The sequence below is a fragment of the Vulpes vulpes genome, chromosome 8 (assembly GCF_048418805.1).
Source record: "Vulpes vulpes isolate BD-2025 chromosome 8, VulVul3, whole genome shotgun sequence".
In the NCBI taxonomy this organism is placed as follows: domain Eukaryota; kingdom Metazoa; phylum Chordata; class Mammalia; order Carnivora; family Canidae; genus Vulpes; species Vulpes vulpes.
In genome coordinates this window covers 6017878-6044041 of record NC_132787.1, presented here as the reverse complement: position 1 = coordinate 6044041, position 26164 = coordinate 6017878, and the positions used below count along the sequence as shown (strand labels likewise).

Sequence of the window (26164 nt, the reverse complement as noted above, 5' to 3'; positions counted from 1 at the left end):
AAGAAAATGAAGGCCAGAAGAAACAGTTAAACTTGAATGGGATATTTTCCCAGGTTTATTGAGATATAATTGACATACGACATTGTGTAAGTTTAAAGTGTATGACATATTGATTTGATACACTTATATACTGCAGTTTGTTTACCACCATAACTTAGCTGACACCTCATAATGAGAACATGTTGACCAAAGGGTACAAACTTAAGCATTTTTATGGAAAGACAGGAAAGTCATAGAAAGATGTAATAAAACAATGGTGAGATACATATGGTAAATGGAAATGGGGAGATGGGGCCTGGTAATTAGCAAGGCCTATTCAGATTCTTCTCTGTGTCCCTTCATCTTTGGAAATAAGGTTGCCCCTTTCCTCCAGGTATAGGGAAGTCACCTCTCACATGAGGGTTTTATGATTTGCTTCAGAGGGAGGTCAGAAAGTGCTTCCCTACACCTGCCATTTCTCAAATTCCTTTAGCATGAAATATTCAATATTCCAAGGGGCTCTATTTTGGGAGAGTGACCTCATCCTAGGCTAAAACCTCAACACAGAAGTTCCATATGACCATACTGAACAGAATCATCAGAGGCCCTCACAAATTTCAACTTATCTAGTTAATGAGTCCCAAACTGGGCTTCAAGCTATGACTTCAGGGAATAAAGAACATTGGCTCCTTCATCTTCTAAGTTGCCATGTTCAGTCAGCCAATTACTGACTGCTTAATCTATATATACCCAGTTCTCAAGAGTTTTATGTAAGAATCACTCAATTCCCAGACTCTTTTATGACAGTATTTAGAATCAGAGAGGAAATTAAATAAAGAGGTGCCTGTGTAGCTGGGCCTATGACCATTGGAGGGAAGTTTCTTACACGTAGTCTCACCATGTAATGAATAGGAGAGAAAGGCAGGACCAAGCTAGAGCTCAGAAAATGCTTGTCTTGAAGCTTCTACCTTTAAGAGTATCTAGGTCTGAGGTAATCAGTTTTCTGTTGTCACTATGACTTCCAATTAGATAGATAGATAGATAGATAGATAGATAGATAGATGGATTAATTGCTTTTCCTTTAACTAGGCTACAGAAGTATTGATTCCTATGGGCATAGAGACCATCCCAGTCCAGATGAGATCCCACCATGAAAAGACCAAAGTGACAGGAAATCTTCTGAATCAGAAAAAGCCTGGAACTCGGTAATGTCTGCTATGATTGCTCTGAAGTTCTTGTCTCTCTTTCCTGGCCCCTACCTCTCTCTCTCTCTCCTGATCCAACCTTCTTTTCCTGTCTTCTGCCTGCTGGAGACTGAGGTCCCTGACCTAGGAATCACATTTTCCATAAAATGGGGCTTTGGTCCTAAGAAGCTACATGGAAAGAACTCTCTATCCTCAATGAGTTATGCTGAGCTCTGGGATCTGGCATATCTTTCATCCTAGTCTCAAATTCTGCCCTGGCTTACGTTATAGCCAGTGAAACCTGGGACCAGTAGGTGGAAGCATAAATGTCAAGGTGGATGGGGATAGTGGATAGTACACTGGACTAGACAGCAGATAACAGAAATTCTGAGGAAACGCTCTTCTTCTAGAATGCCAAACCACATATACTATTAAAAAGTTCATTTTTCTGCATAACTAATTCCCCTTGGACCCAGTAAATACTGATGATGTGAAGCACACAGAAAGAGGGGCAGGATCTGAACAGGTCTGAGGAAAACTATCTGGATTCAAAAAGTTCTTTTCAGTTCTCTCCTATTTTCATCTGTCTTCCCCAGTCCAGGTGCCTGTCTAGATATCCAGGGTCTTTATACCACTTACCACTGAGTATCCAAATTCCTACCCTGCATTTGGTCATGCAGAACATCTCCATGTTCTGTCTATAGAGGAAACACTACACTTCTCTCTCCTCTTATTCTCAATAAGATTCATCAATCACATCATTTGTTCAATTAACAAACACTTAAATGTGAGTGAGGCTACCAAGACTTTAAGCACTTTGTATTATATGTTTTTTGGCCCTTTCTCCAAGGAATGACCTCAGATACCTGTTCCCTTGGACAGGATATGACAATGTCATATGCAAAGTTCCTGAGCCCAAATTTCGGCTAACTCATACTATTTCCATGATCCTGACAAATTTACCTAACTTTTCTGTGTCCTAGTTTCTCATATATAAAAAAGGTATGTGTCAGTAATGTTTTATTAACAAATAGGATCACAATAAACAGACTGCTGCCTGTCCCACTGTGGAGTCACATGGGCCCTCATTGTAGGACCAAAGTTTTCAGATTTTGGATCCTCAAATGACACTTCCCAATATCCTCTGCAGATGCTGGTATGTTCTTAAGTGCATGGTCAGAAACACATAAAAACAAGGTGGTCAGGTATACTTTAAAAAATACATGTAGCGGTCATTAGAGCATGTAACTCTTACTCTCAGGGTTGTGAGTTCAAGTCCAACACTGGGCATAAAGCCTAATTTTAAAAAAAAAAGTATGTGTAGAATAATTGAAGCAACTATCTAATTTATTCAGAAAATTCCAAATACTTGGAGAAATTTACAAATTCTAGAAAAGAATGATCGAAATTAATTATGATGGTTTGTTGTGATTGTTATTTTGCTATTGAAGATAAGCAGAGAAAATATTCATTTTGAAAGAACTTGACAAACTCAGAGATGAGACAGGCTCCTTAAAATAGACTTTTTCTCCTGCAAGTTTCTCTCATTGTTTACTGAATCAGAGTTAATTTGGGCCATCCTAAACTACAGATTCCCCTACAGGACAGACTGAGACATAATCTAGATCTAAGTTCTAAGTAAGATCTCTGTGAATAGTCTGGGGATCTCTGTGAATATTTAATATTAATAGTAGAGAAAAGACTTCTCCGCTTTTTTTGTCCAAGTAAAGAAAATGACAAAGACTGGAAAGTTGGCTAGTTTTTCAGAAATTTAACTTTTTGTTGTGAGTCCTTTGGGCAATACGAACATCAGACTCTGGTGTCAGAACAAAGCTAAAGAATAAAAGGTAGGCTAAGAGTTCAAGGGACTGGTCAGAAGACTGTATGAAGTTACCAACCAAGGGGTGTTTCATAAAGAAGCATGACTTGCATGTATAGTGCCATATCAAGTTTCAAATTAAGCATAAGGAACTAGTCTAAAAAGATAAGTCATCCCTGGATCCTGGACAAGACTGACTTAAAATTTAGAAGACACATTCATTTGGGGAATATAAAAATTAGTGAAAGGAAATAAAGGGAAAGGAGTGAAAAATATCAGTGAGGGTGACAAAACATGAAAGACACCTAACTCTGGGAAATAAACAAAGGGTAGCGGAAGGGGAAGTGGGCGGGGAAATGGGTGACTGGGTGACAGGCACTGAGGGGGGCACTTGACGGGATGAGCACTAGGTGTTATACTATATGTTGGCAAATTGAACTCCAATAAAAAAACTAAAAAAAATTAGGAGACAAATGTAAATGCATATAACAGTTCAACATATTTGTGATGTGGTCTTCTCTAAGCCCAGCATAACCCAACATATAGCTGGCAACTTATGAATGAATGATTGAGTTATGGATGGATAGATGCAAGAATGATCAAAGAATAAATATATAGAAGACTAAGTTCATGGAAAGGATATATTAAAGAGCCAACAGGTAAACTAAATAAATTAATGAATGGATAAAAAGATGTGGTCTATATATACAATGGAATATTACTCAGCCATCAGAAATGATGAATACCCACCATCTGCTTCAACGTGGATAAAACTGGAGGGTATTATTATTATGTAGGGTATTACTTCACTGGAGTGAAGTAAATCAATCGGAGAACGACAAACATTATATGGTCTCATTCATTCGAGGAATATAAAAAATAGTGAAAGGGATTAAATGGGAAAGGAGAGAAAATGAGTGGGAAATATCAGAGAGGGAGACAAAATATGAGAGACTCCTAACTCTGGGAAACAAACAAGGGGTAGTGGAAGGGGAGGTGGGCGGGGGTTGAGGTGACTGGGTGATGGGCACTGAGGGGCACTTACCGGGATGAGCACTGGGTGTTATTTTTTTTAATAATAAATTTATTTTTTATTGGTGTTCGATTTGCCAACATACAGAATTACACCCAGCACTTATTCTTTTGTCCCAGCACTGGGTGTTATACTGTATGTTGGCAAATCGAACTCCAATAAAAAAATATACAAAAAAATAAAATAATATAATATAATATAATTAATTAATGTTCAGAAACATGGGTGAATGAACAGGGAATTTCATGGGTTTTAGCCTTTCTAGGTAGAAATGGGATAGTAGGCATGGAATATATGTTAAGTACACCACTGGTTGCTCAAAACTGTACACACACATGCAAACACACATACCATTTCTTTGCTTCCTACTTTGTTGTCTGGTAAAGGTGATGAACCTTTACCAGGCTTATGAGTCTGAAGACTTTTCTAAAGAAGGTTAGCTAAACAGTCTGTTCAATTCACTTCTTTGCTTTCTTTTTTCATCCAACAAAAAGTGATAAAGGACCCACCATATGTGCTTCTCATTGGGCGAAGTGTTATGGTATAGAGATACCAAGTAATTTAGAGCATAATCACCTTCATCAAAGAACTATAACATCATTGCTTGAGGGAAGAAAAGAAAAATAAAGAAACATGGCATAAATATTCTAACCACTAACTGTCAAAACAAGATGGTGATTCAGCAATGGCATAAAATGAAGAGTTGCTTATGGTGAGTTAATGAATTAGCACAGAGTGGAAGTATATCGGGTAAGGTCCTTCCGGAAGAGTGTTGATGTAGAAGTAGGATTACATGAAATTTGGTGAGGAGGGGCCTGTGAGAGATAAAGAGGAGGAATCAGTATTGGGTCAGAAAAGCCTTCAGACAATGATCCAGACGTGACCTTGGCAACAAGAAAGACAGAAGGAAAGCAGAATTGTCTCTAGGAGCTTCAGACTGCAATACAGATATGAGAAACATTCATACAAGCCAGTAGGAGGTCTGGGGCAAAGACTGCCCCTTAGAGAAGGCGTGCTCAGTTCACTGACTCCCTGGGAACAGTTTGGCCCCTGCTAAAGCTGCGGTTAATCTCAAAGGTACTGCAACTGGATTCTGTCCACTAACTGGATCCATCACTGATGAATGTTAGGTTCTTTCTTTAAGGTAGACCCAAGTGAAGCACCTCCATGGCTGCCACAGGAGGAGACGGGCGTGACAGGAGGAGATGACAGGAGGAGAGCTAACATGACAGGAGGAGAGCTAACACCCTTGAAAAATACATAAGAAAAGGGGAGGCAGAAGTACCAGATGAGAAGCAATAGTGAAAATGCAGGTGAAAATAAAAACATTTTAAATTAAAAAAAAAAGAAAAGTTAAATGCAGGTGAAATCCTGATATAGCCACTGATTAACTCTGGCAAGGCAAAATTCTAGATTTGAAAAATTAGGATAGAATGATTTCCCCAGAGTGGCTTGTGAAATTGTCTAATTTTTAAGAGTGCCAAAGACACATTAGGCCCTCAGTTTAAAAAAAGAAAAAAAAGCTAGTTGTTATTATCATTATGTACTATGGGAGTTCAGAGAAGCAAATGATCAAAAAGGATCTCAATAAGAGATCAAAATTAAGATGGGGTAAGATAATAAATAAGATTTCAATTAATTACCCTAAAGGCAGGGCATTTCAAATAGAGCAGATGCTAAAGTAAAAGCAGAGAGAAAGTTATTCCCAAGGGGTGCTCAGGAGCAAGTACACCTTTCTGCCCATAGCAACGAGACCAAAAGAGTTGAGAACTAAATGCTGTATGACGGAGAATTTGAAGGCAGGCCTGGAATGAAAGTCACTGTATGTAAGAAAGACCTGGTGTCTCAGGATCCTATGTCTATGTAGACAAATGATGGCATTGAATGAGTTACATCATTTATAATACTTTTTTTAATTTGCAAAAATAATAGTTGCAATAATTCCCTTATTCCTTTGTCCCACATTCAACATTCACACACACACACACACACACACACACACACACACACACACAATTATCTTTCAATCTTGTCCCAAAGGGTCAATAATATATGTTAATGTGTGGTATCAATGACAAAAAACTATAGAAAGACAAAATGATACTATTTAAAGCAATTACGAATCTTAGGAGGGTTTTGAAATGGGGTAAGAATAGGTTGGGAAAATGGAGAAGAGAAGACAAATGCTGAAAGAGCCCCCTAAAACTTCTACTACAATGTGCAAAACGTGTCCAGAACACGGCCGACAAAGCAGTGCTCAGCTGAAGAACATAGAATAAATTAGTCATGGACTAGGTCTGTACAAATTCACAAATTTCCTCAGCAGTCTTTAAAGTAGAATTAACAACTATATGGCAATATCATAGAGACTTTGAATCCAAATACTAGACAGGGAAGAGGGGATTCTAGATAGTTGATAAGGGCATATGTGAAACCTAAATAATTAAGAGTGGGAACATAAAAGGAGGTCCCTAATTCTGTAATTGGGTGTAATCAAGACAAGTTTTGAGTCCATCCTATATTTTTTTCTAGGAAACGTGCTCTCTAAATGGCCTTGAGAAACCACAGCACCAGCACTGAGTTCATCCTCCTCGGGCTGTCTGCTGACCCCAAAGTCCAGGCTTTGCTCTTTGTGCTCTTCCTGGGGATTTATCTCCTGACTGTGATGGGGAACCTGGCAATGCTGCTGGTGATCAGTGCTGATTTCCACCTCCACACACCCATGTACTTCTTCCTGAGTAATCTGTCCTTCTTAGACCTCTGCTTTTCTTCGGTCACTGTGCCCAAGATGCTGGAGAACCTCCTATCTAAAAGGAAAATCATTTCAATAGAAGGATGCCTGACTCAAGCCTTCTTTGTGTTTGACATTGGAGGAACAGAAATTTTCCTGCTCTCTGCCATGGCCTATGACCGCTATGCAGCCATCTGCCACCCTCTGCTCTATAGCCGCATGATGAGCAACCAGCTGTGTGTGAGGCTGGTATGGGCTTCATGGAGCCTAGGTTTCCTGGATGCAGTTATCAACATCCCCCTGGCTATGAACTTGAACTTCTGTGAGGCCCATACCATCCCCCACTACAGCTGTGAGCTGCCCTCCCTCTTCCCTTTGTCCTGCTCTGATGTCTCTACCAACCTCACTGTCCTGCTCTGTTCCGCACTCCTGCATGGCTTTGGTACACTCTTCCTGATATTCTTCTCCTATGCACGCATTGTCTCCACCATCCTGAGCATCAGCTCCTCCTTGGGCAGAAGCAAGGCCTTCTCCACCTGCTCCTCCCACCTCACTGCCGTGAGCTTCTTCTATGGCTCAGCTTTCCTCCGTCATCTCATACCAACCTCAGGCTCACCTCTGGAGCTGATCTTCTCCATACAGTATGGTGTGATCACTCCCCTAGTGAATCCCCTCATTTACAGCCTGAAAAACAAAGAAGTAAAGGCAGCTCTAAGAAGAACCTTGGGAAAGTGTTTGCAATGGCACTGGTAGCGAACTACAAAGAGATGACCAATTAGGAAACAACTACAGGCTTCAGGATACCTGTTGAATTGATACTACAATCTTCCTGATGGTTTACTGTTTTAGATGCTAAAAGATACCAGAGAAGAGCTTATGAAAGAGGCACAGAGGGGCACCCGGGTGGCTCAGTCGGTTAAGCATCTACCTTCAGCTCAGGTCATGATCTCAAGGTCCTGAGATGGAGCCCCCCTTCCAGCTTCCTGCTCTGTGATGAGTCTACTTCTCCCTCCCCTCTGCCTGCTGCTTCTTCTCTCTCTCTCTCTCTCTCTCTTTCTCTCTCCCTCTTTCTCTGTCTTTCTGTAAAATAAATAAAATCTTTAAAAAAAGAGAGAAAAGAGGCACATAGGTACCTTGAGCGTGGGGTCAGGGTAGGGGAATGTGGTTCAGATTAAATCCTGCTCAAAGGCAGATCATGGAATATATAGTCATGTTGATTAAAAGTTTTAATCATAACTCATTCTTCTGTTGTTTCATTGATACTGAGTAAAACAATGTGTGTGTATTGGATTATTTTTTAGGATTAAATGTACAGAAAGGCACTGAACATTGTAAGATTTCCCCAAAAAGTGTTGAATGTCAGGGAAAGAAAGTTAGACTTGAGGTCTGTGGAGGCAACTGAAGAGGAAGCTTTGCAGTTAGACAAAAGTGCTAAAATTCTGGACAGCACAATTAGCAGGTCATTGATTTGGGTAATACCAAGAACTCTATTGTTCTGTTACTTGGAAGTTGGAACATGAGGGAAGATGTCACTCATTCTAGGTAAGACAGGAAAATGTAGCCTTCCGCAACAATTCACCTCCTTCCAGCTTTTATTGTCCATTTAGTCCATTTGGGGAAGGCAAGGGTTTTGAGTCAATTGTTTTGAAGTAATTTCCTTTTCGTATATTCTAGCATGCGTTTATGAAATATGCAATATATATATATATATATATATATATATATATATATCACCAAATCTGTATCTTCTGAGAAAATTTTCTATACCATTTATGACTTTCCTCAAAATAGATTGTTTTTTTTTTTTTAAGATTTTATTTATTTATTCATGATAGTCACAGAGAGAGAGAGAGAGAGAGAGGCAGAGACACAGGCAGAGGGAGAAGCAGGCTCCATGCACCGGGAGCCCGACGTGGGATTCGATCCCGGGTCTCCAGGATCGCGCCTTGGGCCAAAGGCAGGCGCCAAACCGCTGCGCCACCCAGGGACCCCCTAAGCTACCACATTTTAAAACAATCTATTTTGGGGATCCCTGGGTGGCGCAGCGGTTTGGCGCCTGCCTTTGGCCCAAGGCGCGATCCTGGAGACCCGGGATCGAATCCCACGTCGGGCTCCCGGTGCATGGAGCCTGCTTCTCCCTCTGCCTGTGTCTCTGCCTCTCTCTCTCTCTCTCTCTCTCTGTGACTATCATAAATAAATAAAAATTTTAAAAAAATAAAATAAAATAAAATGTGGTAGCTTATACTCGTTCAATGTTATTTATTAACATAATTAATGAGACCCCCAATAATACATGTTATTGATGAGGGACAGAAGCAGGAAAATGTTTACCCTTAGCCAGGAAGGCTGATTTACAGCCTGCATAGTTTCAATAAGTATCAGGCATGTGCTGGTTACTACATTCTTTTAGGGTCTCACTACTGCTTATATATCTCACAGATAGTTAATATTGAACTGATGATAAGCATCAGAAGAATGTCGCAAAAGTAGTTGTATGAGTAGGAATTTAAACAAATTTGAAAAAACTTTTGTAACCTGATACTCCCTGCAGGCCCTCTTCCCTTTGGTTACTAAATAGATAACCACCAGCCTCACACACCAAAAGTACAATTCTTTCTGTCCATGGGTCCTGTCGCAGTGCTACTTAAATAAACTCACTAAGTTACACCATACAATGTCTCAAGAATTCTTCCTTGACTCATGTTAGATGACCCCACATTATTTTGATTAATAGGTTAAAATACTGTAGTTCTATTTTACTTCATTTTTTCATAAACATATGTTATCATAAAGCATATCAGGTACTGAATCATGCACTAATTAATAACACAACTGCATTTCCAATTTTTTTAAAAATTTAATTTATTTATTCATGAGAGACACAGAGAGAGAGAGGCAGAGACAGAGGCTCCATGCAAGGAGCCTGACGTGGGACTCGATTCCGGGTCTCCAGGATCACACACTGGGCTGAAGGCGGCGCTAAACCGCTAAAAAATTGGCTGCCCCAATTTTTTAAGTTATAATAAAGCCACCGCGGCGCTAAACCGCTAAAAAATTGGCTGCCCCAATTTTTTAAGTTATAATAAAGAAGCAGATAGGTTAAATAAAAGATGGTAATTATCAAAAATAATTCCATCACCCATATTTGAGTATACTTTCTTCTGTCCTTTGCACATGAAGATTTTAATGTAATCCATTTACCAAGTAGTCCCAACTCCATGGCAAATACACATGAAACTGATTTTTTTTCTAGTTACTTAATTCAACTGGGATCTATAATCTCCATTTCCTTACATTTAAAGATATATCAGCAGATCCTTAATGTTCTGATCACTTTGTTTAATATATGTACATTCTAATATAAGACATATATCTCATTAAAGTCTCACTCCTCTCCTTTCTCAAATGCAGGTTTGAGCTGGGATCTCACAATTCTGAAGAGGCTTAATCTGGCCCAGACACATCCCCTCTACCACCTCCTCAAGGTCAGTTCTCCCAATCTGGAGGACAAAAAAGGCAGAGGGAACAACAACAACAAAAAATTCCTGTAATTTGCCCTATTGTTATTTTCTCACTGTTGATTGTCACTTATTTTCTAGTTATCAATGGCTGACCCCCCCAAAAAAAAATAAAAAATAAAAACAACCTCAGGACAGACTTTATACAAACTGGCTTTGGTGGAGGCACATGGGAATTCTTTGTAAGATCCTGCTAATCCTTCTCAGTGCCTCACTTCTCCGCCTTTTGGCTAAGATCAAGTGTGATCCACCTCTGCAAGTTCCCTGACTCAGAAGACTTGACTCCTGTTCACTCTCCTCTCTCCTGCCTCTTCTCCTATACCTGCAGCACCCCACAGCTTCTTGCTGTCAAGGGAAACTCCCTAACAACCATCCTGGATGTGACAATTAGAGTCCAAAATCAGCTTTCTACCAAGATGACCAATTCACTCCCCCTGCCAAGGAAATTCATGTATCCTTGCCATGCTAAACAGTGGATAGGCTGGCTGCTGTATATCTACACACACACTCACTCCTTTCACACCCATCCCACTCCCACCCCCATCTGTCAGCTTTTCCAATTCTTCTCTCTCTGGCTCAGAGAGGCATAGCGAAAAGATCAGCAAGTCTACTTCTGAAACATGTCTAACGGGACTGAGATCTCAGTCTATTCCGCTTTGCAGGCATTATCTGTTTTTGTGAGCATTTCTCTTAGGACCCCATTCATTTGGATTCTACAAAAGAAAAGCAATCCTTCCTTCCCTCATGAGAAAAGAAGGAAATGGCTTCTCACCAAAACACTAAACTTCCTGGAAAGGCCAATGAATGAACACCCTCCCCAATTTGTTCCAATCCCAAACTTTGTATATAAGCAGGGAAGGAGAGGGTTTATTATAACTAGTAGTAACAACATAGGTTCTGCTATCTCTTACTAAGCCTTAAAAAAGGTGTCTGATGCTATTATTGGTAGATATTACCAAATGTAGGGTATTTATGTTGTGGGAATATAAACTTGTTCAGCCACTATGGAAAACATCACAGAGGTTCCTCAAAAAAAGTAAGAAGAGATCTACCATATAATCCAGCAATCCCACTCCTTGGTAGATACCCAAAGGAAATGAAAATAGGATATCAAAGAGATATATGCAATTCTGTGTTTACTTCAACATTATTCATAATAGCTAAGATATGGAAGCAATCTAAGTGCCCATCAAGAAATAAATTGATAAGGAAGATGTGGTATATGTATACAATTGAATGTTATTCAGCCATAAGAAAGAAGGGCATCCTGCCATTTGTAACAACATAAATGAATCTTGACCACTTTGTGTTAAGTGAGATAGGTCAGACAGAGAAAGACAAATACTGTATGATATCACTTATATATGGGATCTAAAAAAGCCAAAGTCATAAAAACAGAGAATAAATGATGGTTCCTAGAAGATGGGAGCTTGGGAAATAGGACAGATGTTATTTAAAGATACAACCCTGTGGGGTACCTGGCTGGCTCAGTTGATAGAACATGTGACTCTTGATCTCAGGGTCATGAGTTCAAGCCCCAGGTTGAGTATGGAGCCTACTTAAAAAAAAAAAAATTAAAGATACAACCTTGGGGCGCCTGAGTGTTTCAGTCGGTTAAGAGTCTACCTTCAGCTCAGGTCATGGTCTTGGGGTCCTGGGATTGAGCCCCACATCTGGCTTCCTGCTCAGCAGAGAGCCTGCTTCTCCCCCTCTGTCCCTCTGCTCCTCCCCACTGCTGTGTTCTTTCTTTTTTTTCTCTCTCCTGTCAAATGAATAAATAAAATATTTTTAAATAAATAAAGATACAACCTTGCAACAAGTAGTAAGTAAATCCTAGAGATCTATACACAGTATAGTGAATATAATCAACAATATGGTACTATAATGTAACATGACAGAGGTGCAAATTATCACTACAATGGCAATAATATTACATAAATGTATCAAAGTAATATGTTGTACACTTTAAATGTATACAATGTTATATGTTAAATATATTTCAATTAAAAAAATAACTCCTAAAGAGCAGATTGGTGGTTGCTGGAAGCCAGAGGGTAGAGGGTGGGCAAAATGGGTATAGGTGGTCAAAAGGCACAAATTTCCAGTTATAAAATAAATAAGTCTTTGGGATGTAATGTACAGCCTGGTGACTATAAGAATACTATATTGTAAGGGAGCCTGGGTGGCTCAGTGAGTTAAGCATCTTCCTTTGGCTCAGGTCATGATCCCCGGGTCCTGGGATCAGCTCGAATCAGGCTTCCTGCTCAGTAGGGAGTCTGCTTCTCTGTCTTTCTCTCCCTCTGCCCCTCCTCGGTGTTCATTCTCTCTCTGTCTCAAATAAATAAGTAAAATCTTAAAAAGAAAAGAATACTGTATTATATATTCAAAAGTTATTGAGACTAGATTTTAAAAGTTCTCAAGGAAAAACATTTTTTGTAACTATATATAGTGGGATGTTAACTACACTTATTGTGGTGATCATGTTATAATATATACGAATATTGAATCATTATGTTGTACACCTGAAAAAAATGTTACATGTCAATTATATATCAAGTAAAAAGGGCATGTTGTTTAAATTCCAAATGTTTAAACTAGCCACAAAAAACACGAGTCAACAACAACAAAAAAATACAATACCAGATGGCTTCACTGGTGAATTCTACCAAACATTTAAGGAACTAATGACAATTCTTTTCAAACTCTTCCCAAAAAATAGAAAAGGAGTGAATACTTCCAAATTCATTTTACAAAGCCATCATTATCTGATTCTAAAACCAGATAAAGACACTATAATAAAAGAAAATTATATAGATGCAAAAATCCTCAACAAATATTACCCAAAAAATAGTACATATATTCATCTACACACACACATATATACACACACACACACACACACACACACACACACTACAGAGAGAGAGAGAGAGATTTAAAAATGCTTTTCTTATTCTCCAGTTTCTACTAGCCTAATAAAATTCTCTTTTAGGCTTTAAATAATTACTTTAATTCAGAAATTTCAAATAGTCCCCTGTGCCTCTTACTGTTTACCTTTCTAGTTAACTGCAAACTGTGTTAATTAGTGAGTCCAGAACTTGGTTTCAGACTAGACTTCAGAGAATACAAAGCATTGGCCCAGCTTCCCCTGGGTGCCAAACCCAGCCTATGGCTGTATAAGCACAGATGGCCTCTGATTGGTTCTGTTACATTGTTCTTTCTTTATGTATTATTCTTAAGACAGTATTTAGAATTTCAGAGGAAATAAATGAAGAGATGGCAGGTTACTAGATCTGATGATGTGAGGAAGTTTTAATGAAGTATATGCCAGTTGGAAATAGGAACTTCTTTAAAGATATTCTTCTTGTCCTTCCATATAGTGGCCTGCATTGCAGAATGACACTACTCTAGGCTAAGGTATTCAATAAATAATCTTGATATCCTGGCATCCTCAATGTTTCTAAAGTTTGAACTATTCTGATGCCTATTATCCACTGACAGCAAGAAGAAATCGCTATCTGTTCTTCAAGGGTCAGACATAGGTTCTCTTATGGGGAGACTTTACCTATGATGTGTCTATTTGAATGGGAAAGCCAGAATACACAAGAGCTGCCTCCTCCAGGAAAAGCCAAGAGCATGGTAATACCCTCCAACATATTGGATATCCCCCATTTTTTCCTAGAAAGTTCTATATGTGTGTTAATTTTGCTCACCATGCTCCACCTTTACTCCATCTGCAGAACTTCCTGATACATCCTACTAGTACTAGATCCTGAGACTCTTGTTCAACCCATTCTTCATTCCCAGCTTATGATGGAAACTTCTCACCCCTTCATAGGCCACCTCCTTCTCTGGATTGGCCCCTGATGTCTCTGTTAATGTTCATTTGTCTCAGCTGCTTTGGAAAGATCTTAGAAAGATCTGTCTTCATTCCCTTATAACATTGGTGACATGGACATCTCAAGCATAGACATAAATCCTCTTATTTTTCAGGATCCCCAAAGACTGCAGAAAGCTGACACCTGGAATGAAATATCAGAAATAGATGTTCACTTGTTGAAGCTACTTATTTCCTTGCTTGCACAGACTTCTATTTGTATTTTTTCTATTATTAGAACAACTTTTCCATCTAGTCACCACTATGACAATGTGAATAGTGTGAGAGATACTGGAGAGGACAGCAATGAGAATAGTTTCAAGTGGATTAAATTGACCTTTGGTTTCCTCCCGCTTCCAGCACTGATATCCTTCTCCCCTTTCAAATTCTTCCTCATGAATATAAGGTCAGGACATGGCATGCAGCCCCAGTAAGCCTCAAGTCGCTTGGAAACTGGCCTTCCAAACCACCCTTCATTCACTTCTTTCCAAATATATCCAAAAACCAGTGTGGTTTTTGGATGTGTCTAGAACACTTCTGATATCCTCTTATTTACATAATAAACTACCCCTTGTTTAATTTTAGTCCTTTGTTCTCGTCTACATGTAAATCTGGCATCAGTCTCTCTTATGTCAGTATGAAATAAAGCCAATGTCTTTCATTCTAAATAGTAAATGAAAGCTGATGTTCATTTTCCTGCTTGAAACTGATTTATTTTCATGCTTGTAATGTAATGAAAAATTAAATGGAAGACTTTGTCCTTGGTCATTAAAGAGATGCCTGGACTCAGTTTGAGTTTCTTTTTAGGATGAGGAGGAGGATGATATCCCAAGACCATATGATACAAACAGCTGCTGCCTTCATCTACACAAAATGCAGATGTTAGCACACCACTGAAAAATAGTTTTTCAAAAATGCTACAGTCTTCTTAGATGAGACCCTGAACTCTCCAAAGATCCCGTGGTCAAATACCCCCTTACAAGTAAAAGTAGAAAAGTAGAAACCATTTTCAATATAGCCCTACCTACAAATACTTGGTGTTCTCTAATCTTTGAAGAGCACAGAACAAACTTTTCATTCCACTTCACTTGAGTAGATTCCAAGTAAAATGTTTGCTTTCAACCATGTTTACATTTTTATCCATGCAGGATTCTCAAGGGTAAATTCTCCAACTGTTTATGCTTCACCACCACTGGATCTAGCTGAAGTCACCCCAAGGAACAGAGTGCACTGTTTACACAGGGACACAGGTAACCTAGACTTGGGTCTAAGATGAGCTTGAGCCTGGGATGATAGAGTTATTAATAGAATCAGGCTTTTAACTATACTTGACAAGGAAATACTCGGATTTGAGAGGAAGCTAGAAAGCATATGAAAATTTGGGTCAGTGGATTAAAGAAGGAGAACATGTGAAAGGAGAAAAAATGTAATCAAAGATATACAAATAAATAGGCCCTTCTAGTACCAAAAGGGGCCAAAAAAGCTAAAAAATAGATTAAGGGCAAATGAGAAAAATCTGAATGTCAAGGCAAGAAAAGTGGTCTTTATTCCTGGAACCAGGCCTAGCCACTGGGATGAGAATTTGGAAAAGTTTATTTCCTGGCTTTCTACTGGTTCTCAATGGAGCTCGATAGCATATTCCTCAGGGGTAAAATGGGATAAATTTCTGTTCATAAAATACACCAAAAATTGCTGTAAGAACAAATAAAATTTTTGGAAACACTCTACATACAAATAAAAACTATTAAAGTTTAATGTGCTGTTTAGGAAGTAAGTAACTTGATATTTTGAATAAGAAGAATGACAAGAAGAGAAAAGTTTTAGTACATTCACTGTGGATATGTCATATAATGGTTTTGGACACATGATTGTAAGGATTTCTGAATTTTGGAGCATGAAGTGAAAAGTCAATAAGACTAATGTGTAAGTGAGCCAGCAATGTTATTTATCAAGTAAATCCCTATGAAACAGGAATAGAATTCTTTAAAGAACATGAATACTGAACGAGGAAGGATAAAAACTCTTCCTGATATACAGCGAGGGCAGCCTTGAGAGGTCTGAGCACAAGGTCAGACTAAGCAGTGGGGGAGGGATGTATAACAAGACATGATTATCCCCTAAAAAATGGGAATAATCATAAGTGATATCACTCCTTTTTCTATCTTATTCCAAGGAAACCCCCTCCACAAATGGCCTGGAGGAACCACAGCACCATCACAGAGTTCATTCTCATTGGGCTGTCCGACGACCCCTATATCGAAGCTCTGTTCTTTGTTCTCTTCCTGGGGATCTACCTCCTGACAGTGATGGGGAACCTGATGCTGCTGCTGGTGATCAGGGCTGATTCCCGCCTCCACACTCCCATGTACTTCTTCCTGAGTAACCTGTCCTTCATGGACCTCTGCTTCTCTTCTGTCACTGTGCCCAAACTACTGAAGGACCTTCTGTCTCAGAAGAAAACCATCTCAGTGGAGGGCTGCCTCACACAGGTGTTCTTTGTGTTTTTCTCTTCAGGGACTGAAGCTTGTCTGCTCTCAGTGATGGCCTATGACCGCTATGCTGCCATCTGCCACCCACTGCTCTATGGCCAGGTGATGAGCACCCAGTTCTGTGTGAAGCTGGTGTTGATCTCATGGGGTCTGGCCTGTCTCAATGCATTTGTCATTGTGCTCTTGGCTATTAACCTGGACTTCTGTGAGGCCCAAATCATACACCACTACACCTGTGAGCTGCCTGCCCTTTTCCCTCTGTCTTGTTCTGATATCTCCATCACTACCGATATCCTGCTGTCCTCCAGTTTGTTGCATGGGCTTGGGACCTTCCTCCCAATCTTCTTCTCCTATGCTCGCATCATCTCCACCATCCTGAGCATCAGCTCCACCTCAGGCAGAAGCAAGACCTTCTCCACCTGCTCCTCCCACCTCATTGCAGTGACCTTGTTCTTTGGCTCAGGTTTTCTTTGTTATCTCATGCCTCCCTCAGGTTCCTCCCTGGATTTTCTCATCTCCTTGCAGTACAGTGCAGTCACACCCTTGCTGAATCCCCTCATCTACAGCCTAAAGAATAAAGAGGTGAAGGCGGCTGTGAGAAGGACACTGGGGAAATATCTCTAAGTAGTGAACAAAGACACAGTTACAAAGACTGTGTTCCTTTGCATTTCTTTTTTTGTTCCCACCTTCTCCTACACACCGTGTCACATCATTTGGAAGAAAGATTCCAGAGCTTGTCTAAGTAGAGCTTGACTATTATTCTAAGGCATTAGTTCTTGATTAGGGCTCCTTATTTGGAAAGTCTGTGCTCCATTGGTTGGAAGGGAATGTGAAGACAATTTTCCACAAAACAAATGGATAAGACAACAAAATAATTAGGTTGAAAAGATACGATGATCATTTCAGGCGATTCAGCATCTGACTAGGAGGAGTTGTGGAAAGAACTAAAAACAAAGGAGGCATTTATTAAATTGAAGGTAACTTTTGCAAATCCAACTTCTGGTAAGTTTTTAAATAAAACATTGGTAAATAGAAAAAATCCCATGTCAACAAAATATTCAAAACTCTATATAGAGTATTACGAACATGAGAACATTATATGCTAAAGTTACAAAACATTGCCAGTATAACCATTATCTTAATCGATCTCTCCTTACTCATTAGTAAACAAGAAACAAATTTAAGTTTCTAAAAGCTCAAATCCAAGCATTAGAAAGACAACAAAAGCTAACATACAAAAAGAGGGATAAAGGAACTAATACCACAAATTAAGAAGTCAAAAAAACAAAAAAAACAGAATTGAGAAATAAATGAAAGATGTAGTCACTCAAAAACATCTAGAAAAAATTATATAATTCTGTAGAATATATTCAAAAGAAAGAAAACCAATAATGCAACACTGATATAAAAAATAAAAAATTTGGGCACCCGGGTGGCTCAGTGGTTGAGCATCTGCCTTTGGCTCAGGTCATGATCCTCCCTTTCTGGGATCAAGTCCCTCATCAGGCTCCCCACAGGGAGCCTGCTTCTCCTTCCACCTGTGTCTCTGCCTCTCTCTGTGTCTTTTATGAATAAATAAATAAAATATTTTAATAAATAAATATTTTAAGGAAATACAAAGATTCATCTCTTATGAATTCCCACTCTTGTGTTAAAATTCACCATCACAGAAAGAACCCAAGAAACTTTAGGCTGCCACCCTTCACCCTAAAATAAAAGGGAAACCAGGCAATCTCTCTCTCTCTCCCTACCCCAAAGACCTCACCATGCGGGCCCCGGGATCTATGTAATTTCTAGATCCTGTAAGTAATAAATCTTTATTTTTCCCAAGTTTCCTGATGACTGTTGCTGAAGGGCATCTCCAGTCATAATAAGAACCACAAGGAGCCACCCAGTCATAAAATTGGTTTGGAAAGGGAAGACTGTGGGAAGCTCATGGGGCCTAGACATTTCTAGCCAACAGTTTAAACTATCCGTAGGCTGAGACTGGCACAAAACACTTATCCGAGCACCTTCAGATCTAGGGATCATGGTCTTATATAGCAAAAAACAAACATAGAAGAAGGAAAACTATAACCTTAGCCTGTTCTTGAACTTTACATAAATGAAATTATTCAAAATTCCAAAAACTTAAAATATTCCATCTTCAAGTCTTTTAATTTTTTTAATTCAATTTAGTTAACATATAGTGTATTATTAGTTCCAAGTGTAGAATTTAGCAATTCATCAGTTGCATATAATACCCCATGCTCATTACATCAAGTGCCCTCCTTAATACCATCACTCAATTACCTATCTCCCCACCCACTTCCCCTCTAGCAACCCTCAGTTAGTGTCCTAAAGTTAAGAGTCTTTTATGGTTTACCTCCCTTTCTGTTTTTATCTTCATTTATTTTTCCTTCCCTTCCCCCATGTTCATCTGTTTTGTTTCTTAAACTCCACATATGAGTGAAATTATATGGTATTTGTCTTTCTCTGACTGACTTATTTTGCTTACTGTAATACTCTCTAGTTCCATCCATGTCACTACAAGTGGCAAGATTTCTTTCTTTTTGATGGCTGAGTTATATTCGTGTGGGGGGGGGGGAGTACCAGATGTTCTTTATCCATTCATATATTGGTGGACATCTGGGCTTTTTTCCATATTTTGGCTATCATGGACATTGCTGCAATAAACATTGGCGTACATGTACCACTTTGAATCGCTCTTTACATACCTAGTAATGCAATTGCTGAGTTACATTATAGTTCTATTTTTAACTTTTTGAGAACCTCCATACTGTTTTCCAAAGGGCCTACACCAGTTTGCATTCCCACCAACAAGGTAAAAGGGTTCCCCTTTCTCCATGTCCTTGCCAGCATCTGCTGTTTCCTGAGTTGTTAATTTTGAGTGTTTTGACCAGCGTGAGGTGGTATCTCATTTGGTTTTGATTTGTATTTCCCTAATGCTGAGTGATGTTGAGCATTTTTCATGTGTTTGTTGGCCATTTATATGTTTTCTTTGGAGAAATGTCTGTTTATGTCTTCTTCCCATTTCTTAACTGGATTTTTTTGTTTTTTGAGTGTTGAGCTTGATAAACTCTTTATACATGTTGGATACTAGCCCTTTATGATATGTCACTTGGGAATATCCTTTCCCATTCCATAGGTTGCCTTTTAGTTTTGTTATTATTTCCTTTGCTTTCTTGATGAACTCCCAATAGTTCATTTTTGGTTTTGTTTCCTTCACCTCTGAGATATGTCTAGCAAGAAATTTCTGTGTCTGAGGTCAAAGAGTTTGCTGCCTGTTTTTCCTCTGGGATTTTTATGGATTCCTGTGTTGCATTTAGGTCTTTCACCCATTTTGAATTTACTTTTTGTGTACGGCAGAGGGTGGCTCAGTTTCATTCTTCTGCATGTGGCTGTCCAGTTTTCCCAACACCATTTGCTGAAGAGACTGTCTATTTTTCATTGGATATTATTTCCTGCTTTGTTGAAGATCATTTGACCATAAAGTTGAGGGTCCATTTCTGGGTTCTCTATTCTTTTCCATTGATCTGTGATTCTATTTTTGTGCCAACAATCTACTGTTTTGATTACAGCTCTGTAATACAGCTTGAAATCCGTAATTGTCTGAAAGCTATAGAACACTTATGAAAGAAATTGAGGAAGACACAAAGAAATGGAAAAACAGACCATGTTCATGGATTAGAAGAACAAATGTTGCTAAAATGTCTATGCTACCCAAAGCAATTTACACATTCAGTGCAATCCCTATCAAAATACCATCAATATTTCTCACAGAGTTGAAACAAATAATCTTAAAATGTGTATGGAACCAGAAAAGACCTTGAATAGCCAAAGTAATGTTGAAAAATAAAACCAAAGCTAGAGGCAGTAGTCTTCAAGTCTTGATGAGGAGATGGTAAACTTCAATCTCCTTTCACCTGTGTTTTGCTTTTTACACCCATTATGTCAGCCAAAAAAACAAGATATACTATAATTTTTGTCCTCCAACTTAGAAGAGAATGTTCTCCAGATGAATTCATCTTCAGCTTTGCTACTTACAGTTGTCTATTTGCATGTTCTTAAGGAATCTATTTGCATGACCTTGCAGCTTAAAACAATCTACAATATTTGTTGGTCTATTGCATTAGAGGTGTCAGATTTTAAAATCCTGAAAATGCTAAAAGGAAAAAAAAAGAAAAAGAAAAACAGTGTTAAGAATTGGTCCAGTCCCCAGAGCAATTGAACCTACCCTTCATATGTGAAATCTAATTTGCTAGTAGAGATTTTAGGCAAATGCACATTTATATAAATGAGTTTTTCAGTGATTAGACTCGAGAATGGTTTGGGCCGATTTAAACCTGGGCAGTATATACCTATTGAATGGCTTCTCACGCCCTGAAAAATTCTTTTCTATAAATGTATAAAATCAGTAACAGTAGCAGTGGTGGTGGTTGGAAGCCAGACTGCAAAATGTTGAATAAATAGGACACATAAATGAAGGCAGTAAGTTCATACAACACTCTCAAGGTGTTCAGATTTAGAATAAGAAAGAGGAAAGTAAAAAGGAGTGCAGAGGTTGAGGACTTTTTTAAAAGATTTATTTTTTAACTTTTTTTTTTAGAGAGAGAGAAGAGAGAGAAAGCAGGGGGAGGGGCAGAGGGAGAGGAACAAGCAGACTCCCAACTGAAAATGGCACCCAGTATGGGGCTTTATCTCATCACTCCAAGATCATGGCCTTAGCCCAAATCAAGTCAGATGCTTAATCAACTGAGCCACATAGGTACCTGTATATTTTCTCATTAAAAATAAAGAGCTACAAAGACATTTAAAATAAAGAGCTATAAAGACTACAAATATATTAATTCAAAAGGATCCATGCACCCAAATATTTATAACAGCATTATCTACAATAGCCAAAAAAGGGAAATAGCGCAAGTGTCCATTGACTGGTGGGTGGATAAGGAAGATGTGGTATATATGTACAGTGGAATACTACTGTGCCATAAAAAAGGATGAAATACTGCCACTTGCAAGGACACGGATGGAGCTGGAGAGAATGTTAAGTGAAATAAATCAGAGAACAACAAATACCATATGATTTCACTCGTATGTTGAATTTAAGAAACAGAGCACTTGGCCTGAAGAGCACTGAGTGATGTAAGTGTTAAATCACTGTTACATACCAGAAATTAATATTACATTATATGTTAACTAACTGGAATTTAAATAAAAACTTAAAAAAAATAAAATTAGATAAAGAGCTAAACCAGATCAAACATTTTCAATTCAATTTTAACTCTGATTTTCATTCTTCTGCATGTGGATGTCCAATTTTCCCAGCACCATTTATTGAAGAGACTGTCTTTCTTCCAGTGGATCATCTTTCCTGCTTCATCGAATATTAGTTGACCATAAAGTTGAGGGTCCACTTCTGGATTCTCTATTCGGTTCCATTGATCTATGTGTCTGTTTTTGTGCCAGTACCACACTGTCTTGATGACCACAGCTTTGTAGTACAACCTGAAATCTGGCATTGTGATGCCCCCAGCTATGGTTTTCTTTTTTAAAATTCCCCTGGCTATTCGGGGTCTTTTCTGATTCCACACAAATCTTAAAATAATTTGTTCTAACTCTCTGAAGAAAGTCCATGTTATTTTGATAGGGATTAAATTAAACATGTAAATTGCCCTGGGTAACATTGACATTTTCACAATATTAATTCTTCCAATCCATGAGCATGGAATATTTTTCCATCTCTTTGTGTCTTCCATCCACATGCAGAAGAATGGAACTAGACCATTCTCTTGCACCATACACAAAGATAAACTCAAAATGGATGAAAGATCTAAAAGTGAGACAAGATTCCATCAAAATCCTAGAGGAGAACACAGGCAGCACCCTTTTTGAACTCGGCCACAGTAACTTCTTGCAAGATACATCTAGGAAGGCAAAAGAAACAAAAACAAAAATGAACTATTGGGACTTCATCAAGATAAGAAGCTTTTGCACAGCAAAGGATACAGTCAACAAAACTAAAAGACAACCTACAGAATGGGAGAAGATATTTGCAAATGATGTATCAGATAAAGGGCTAGTTTCCAAGATCTATAATGAACTTATTTTTTTAAGATTTATTTATTTATGATAGACAGAGAGAGAGAGGCAGAGACATAGGAGGAATTAGAAGCAGGCTTCATGCCAGGAGCCCGCCGCGGGACTCGAAACCGGGACTCCAGGATCGCACCCTGGGCCAAAGGCAGGCGCTAAACCGCTGAGCCACCCAGGGATCTCCCTATAATGAACTTATTAAACTCAACAGCAAAGAAACAATCCAATCAAAATGGGCAAAAGACATGAAGAGAAATCTCACAGAGGAAGACATAGACATGGCCAACAAGCACATGAGAAAATGCTCTGCATCACTTGCCATCAGGGAAATACAAATCAAAACCACAATGAGATACCACCTCACACCAGTGAGAATGTTGAAAACTAACAAGGCAGGAAACCACAAATGTTGGAGAGGATGCGGAGAAAAGGGAACCCTCTTGCTCTGTTAGTGGGAATGTGAACTGGTGCAGCCACTCTGGAAAACTGTGGGGAGGTTCCTCAAAGAGTTAAAAATAGATCTGCCCTATGACCCAGCAATTGCACTGCTGGGGATTTACCCCAAAGACACAGATGCAATGAAACGCCAGGACACCTGCACCCCGATGTTTCTAGCAACAATGTCCACAATAGCCAAACTGTGGAAGGAGCCTCGGTGTCCATCGAAAGACGAATGGATAAAGAAGATGTGGTTTAGGGATCCCTGGGTGGCGCAGCGGTTTAGCGCCTGCCTTTGGCCCAGGGCGCGATCCTGGAGACCCGGGATCGAATCCCACATCGGCTCCCGGTGCATGGAGCCTGCTTCTCCCTCTGCTTATGTCTCTGCCTCTCTCTCTCTCTCTCTCTCTCTCTCTGTGACTATCATAAATAAATAAATAAATACATAAATAAATACATAAATAAATAAAAAAGAAGATGTGGTTTATGTATACAATGGAATATTCCTCAGCCATTAGAAATGACAAATACCCAGCATTTGCTTCGACGGGGATGGAACCGGAAGGTATTATGCTGAGTGACATAAGTCAATCGGAGAAGGACAAACATTATATGTTTGCATTCATTTGGGGAATATAAATAATAGTGAAAAGGAATAAAGGGGAAAGGAGGAAAAATAAGTGGGAAATATCAGAAAGGGAAACAGAACATGGAAGACTCCTAACTCTGGGAAACGAACTAGGGGTGGTGGAAGGGGAGATGGGCAGGGGGCGGCGGTGACTGAGTGGTGGGCACTGAGGTGGGCACTTGACAGGATGAATACTGGGTGTTATTCTGTATGTTGGCAAATTGAACACCAATTTTAAAAAATTTATTAAAAAAATTTTAACTCTGATTTTATTATTATTTTTAAAGATTTATTTATTTATTTGTGAGAGAGTGCACACAAGCAGGTGGGTCAGAGAGAGAAAGAATTTGAAGCAGATTCCATGCTGACAGTGGAGCCCAACACAGCGCTCAGTCTCATGACCCTGAGATCACAACCTGAGCTGACACCAAGAGTCAGATGCTCAATGACTGTGCCACCCAACTGCCCCTTTACTTTGATTATATTATTGTTTAAATCCTACAGAAACAGTAACAAATAAAAGTGATTAGTCCCACAGCAGCAGTTCCAGTGGCCAAAGCAGGATGGGTCAAAGACAGAGTGGCAGTCATGTCCCTGGACATGAAGGATGACAAGGACAAGAAAAAGAAATATGAACCTCCTATACCAACTAGACTGGGGAAAAAGAAGAAAACAAAGGGACCAGATGGTGTCAGTTAAGCCACCAATAGTGACACCTCACATTTAGTGCCCCTTAAAATTACTGAAGTTAGAATTAAAGACTATCTTCTCATGGAGGAAGAATTCATTAGAAATCGGGAACAAAAAAGCCTTTAGAAGAAAAGCAAAAGGAGGAAAGAACAAAGGTGATGATCTGAGGGGACCCCAATGTCAGTGCGAAACATGGAAAAGATCATTGATGAAAATCACACCATCGCACCTGTATCAGTGGGTTCAGAACACTACACAGCATTCTTTCCTATGTAGACAAGGATCTGCTGAAACCAGGCTGCTCCACCCTGCTCAACCACAAGGTGCATGCTCTCACACAGGGGCTCATGAGTGACACAGATCCCTTGGCCACAGTGATGAAGGTAGAAAAGGATTCCCAGGAAACCTATGCTGATACTGGGGAGTTGGACAACTAAATCCAGGACACTAAGGTATCTGTGGAGCTTCCTCTCACTCATCCTGAGTATTATGAAGAGATGGGTATAAAGCTCCCAAAGAGGGTCATTCTCTATGGTCCACCTGGCACAGGGAAAACCTTATTAACCAAAGCAGTAGCAAACCAAACCTCAGCCACTTTCCTGAGAACTTATTCAGAAGTACCTAGAGGATCAGCCCAAACTCATTTGGGAATTGTTTCCACATGTGGAAGAACATGCACCATCCATCATTTTATTGATGAAATTGATACTATTGGACAAACAATGTGACTCAAGTGTTGGTGTCCTACTTGTGTGGATCTGAAAGATGTGCTACTTAGTCTTTTTGTGGGGCAAGGGGAGCTCAGTTTCTCTATCAATGAGGCCTTGTCTGACAAGCACTGGATCCAAAGTTTCTCTTTGGTTTGTGGCCATGACAACTTTCATGTCACCCCTTGGATCAAAGTAGATCTTCTCTGGATTAACTGGGGACTCGAGAAGATATAGCCCCACTCACCAATGCCCTCCTTTTCCTTACTTCCCAACAAGGATGAGCCAATCACTACCAATCCACCAGCTTTCCACTGCTCACCCAGTCATGTCAAGTCCTAAACTGCCTCTTACCTTATTTTCACTCATATTTTATAGATGGATCAAAGCTTTCCAACGCCGTCAAGGATCAAAGTTTTCCAACACCACAAAAATCACAATAAGATGGCCTTTATTACAGAGAGTACCATTTGCTTCCTAGAATTGAGATATTATTTCCTGATGCACTATCAGATATTAAGCTTTATAGGAGCTAAGAGAGATAAACGTTTACAGTCAGATGGTCTAAGGGGTGCTGTCCTCAGGATGTCCTCCTAGCCACCCAGGCACACTAATTGGAATAGTCATTCTTACCTCAGCCCACTCCAGCCTTATGCCTCTCCACCACCCCTGCAACAAGACGGCCAGGACACTACTCAGAGGCCCTCGCACAGGTGTCTCCTTCTCCAGGAAGCCTTCCCTGATCCCCTCCAAAGTTGGCTATAAACAGGTACTGGAAGATGTGGTTAGACAGTTTTTAAAAAGGGGGTGGGAGATCACAAAAATGGAGGCCTCAAGGGAGAGCATTCCTGCCACTCACCAGCCCAGGCATACTTATCACCTATAGATGAGGCCTGTGTGCACCATCACTTATATATCCAGCCCTTTTGGGGAGTAAAGTCTGGAGAGCGACTGTGAAGATCACTGCGATGCAGC

General features: G+C 39.5%; 2 protein-coding genes and 1 pseudogene across 2 annotated transcripts; all 3 read left to right on the top strand.

Moving 5' to 3' along the window:
- Window positions 1-6563: 6563 nt before the first annotated feature.
- On the top strand, window positions 6564-7499 carry LOC112921235 (olfactory receptor 8S1-like). Its single transcript, XM_026000480.2, has one exon. It carries the CDS (start codon window positions 6564-6566, stop codon window positions 7497-7499), a length of 936 nt encoding a protein of 311 aa, XP_025856265.2.
- An 8831-nt stretch (window positions 7500-16330) lies between these two features.
- LOC112920980 (olfactory receptor 8S1-like) lies at window positions 16331-17254 on the top strand. Its single transcript, XM_026000015.2, has one exon. The coding sequence runs from the start codon at window positions 16331-16333 to the stop codon at window positions 17252-17254; it is 924 nt and encodes a 307-aa protein (XP_025855800.2).
- Window positions 17255-24355: 7101 nt separating this feature from the next.
- LOC140599818 (26S proteasome regulatory subunit 4-like) overlaps window positions 24356-26164 on the top strand; it is a 46359-nt pseudogene continuing 44550 nt past the window's right edge.

Excerpts from the sequence above, each read along its gene's own strand:
- LOC112920980 (XM_026000015.2), top strand. The coding sequence starts at position 16,331 with ATGGCCTGGAGGAACCACAGCACCATCACAGAGTTCATTCTCATTGGG.
- LOC112921235 (XM_026000480.2), top strand. The coding sequence starts at position 6,564 with ATGGCCTTGAGAAACCACAGCACCAGCACTGAGTTCATCCTCCTCGGG.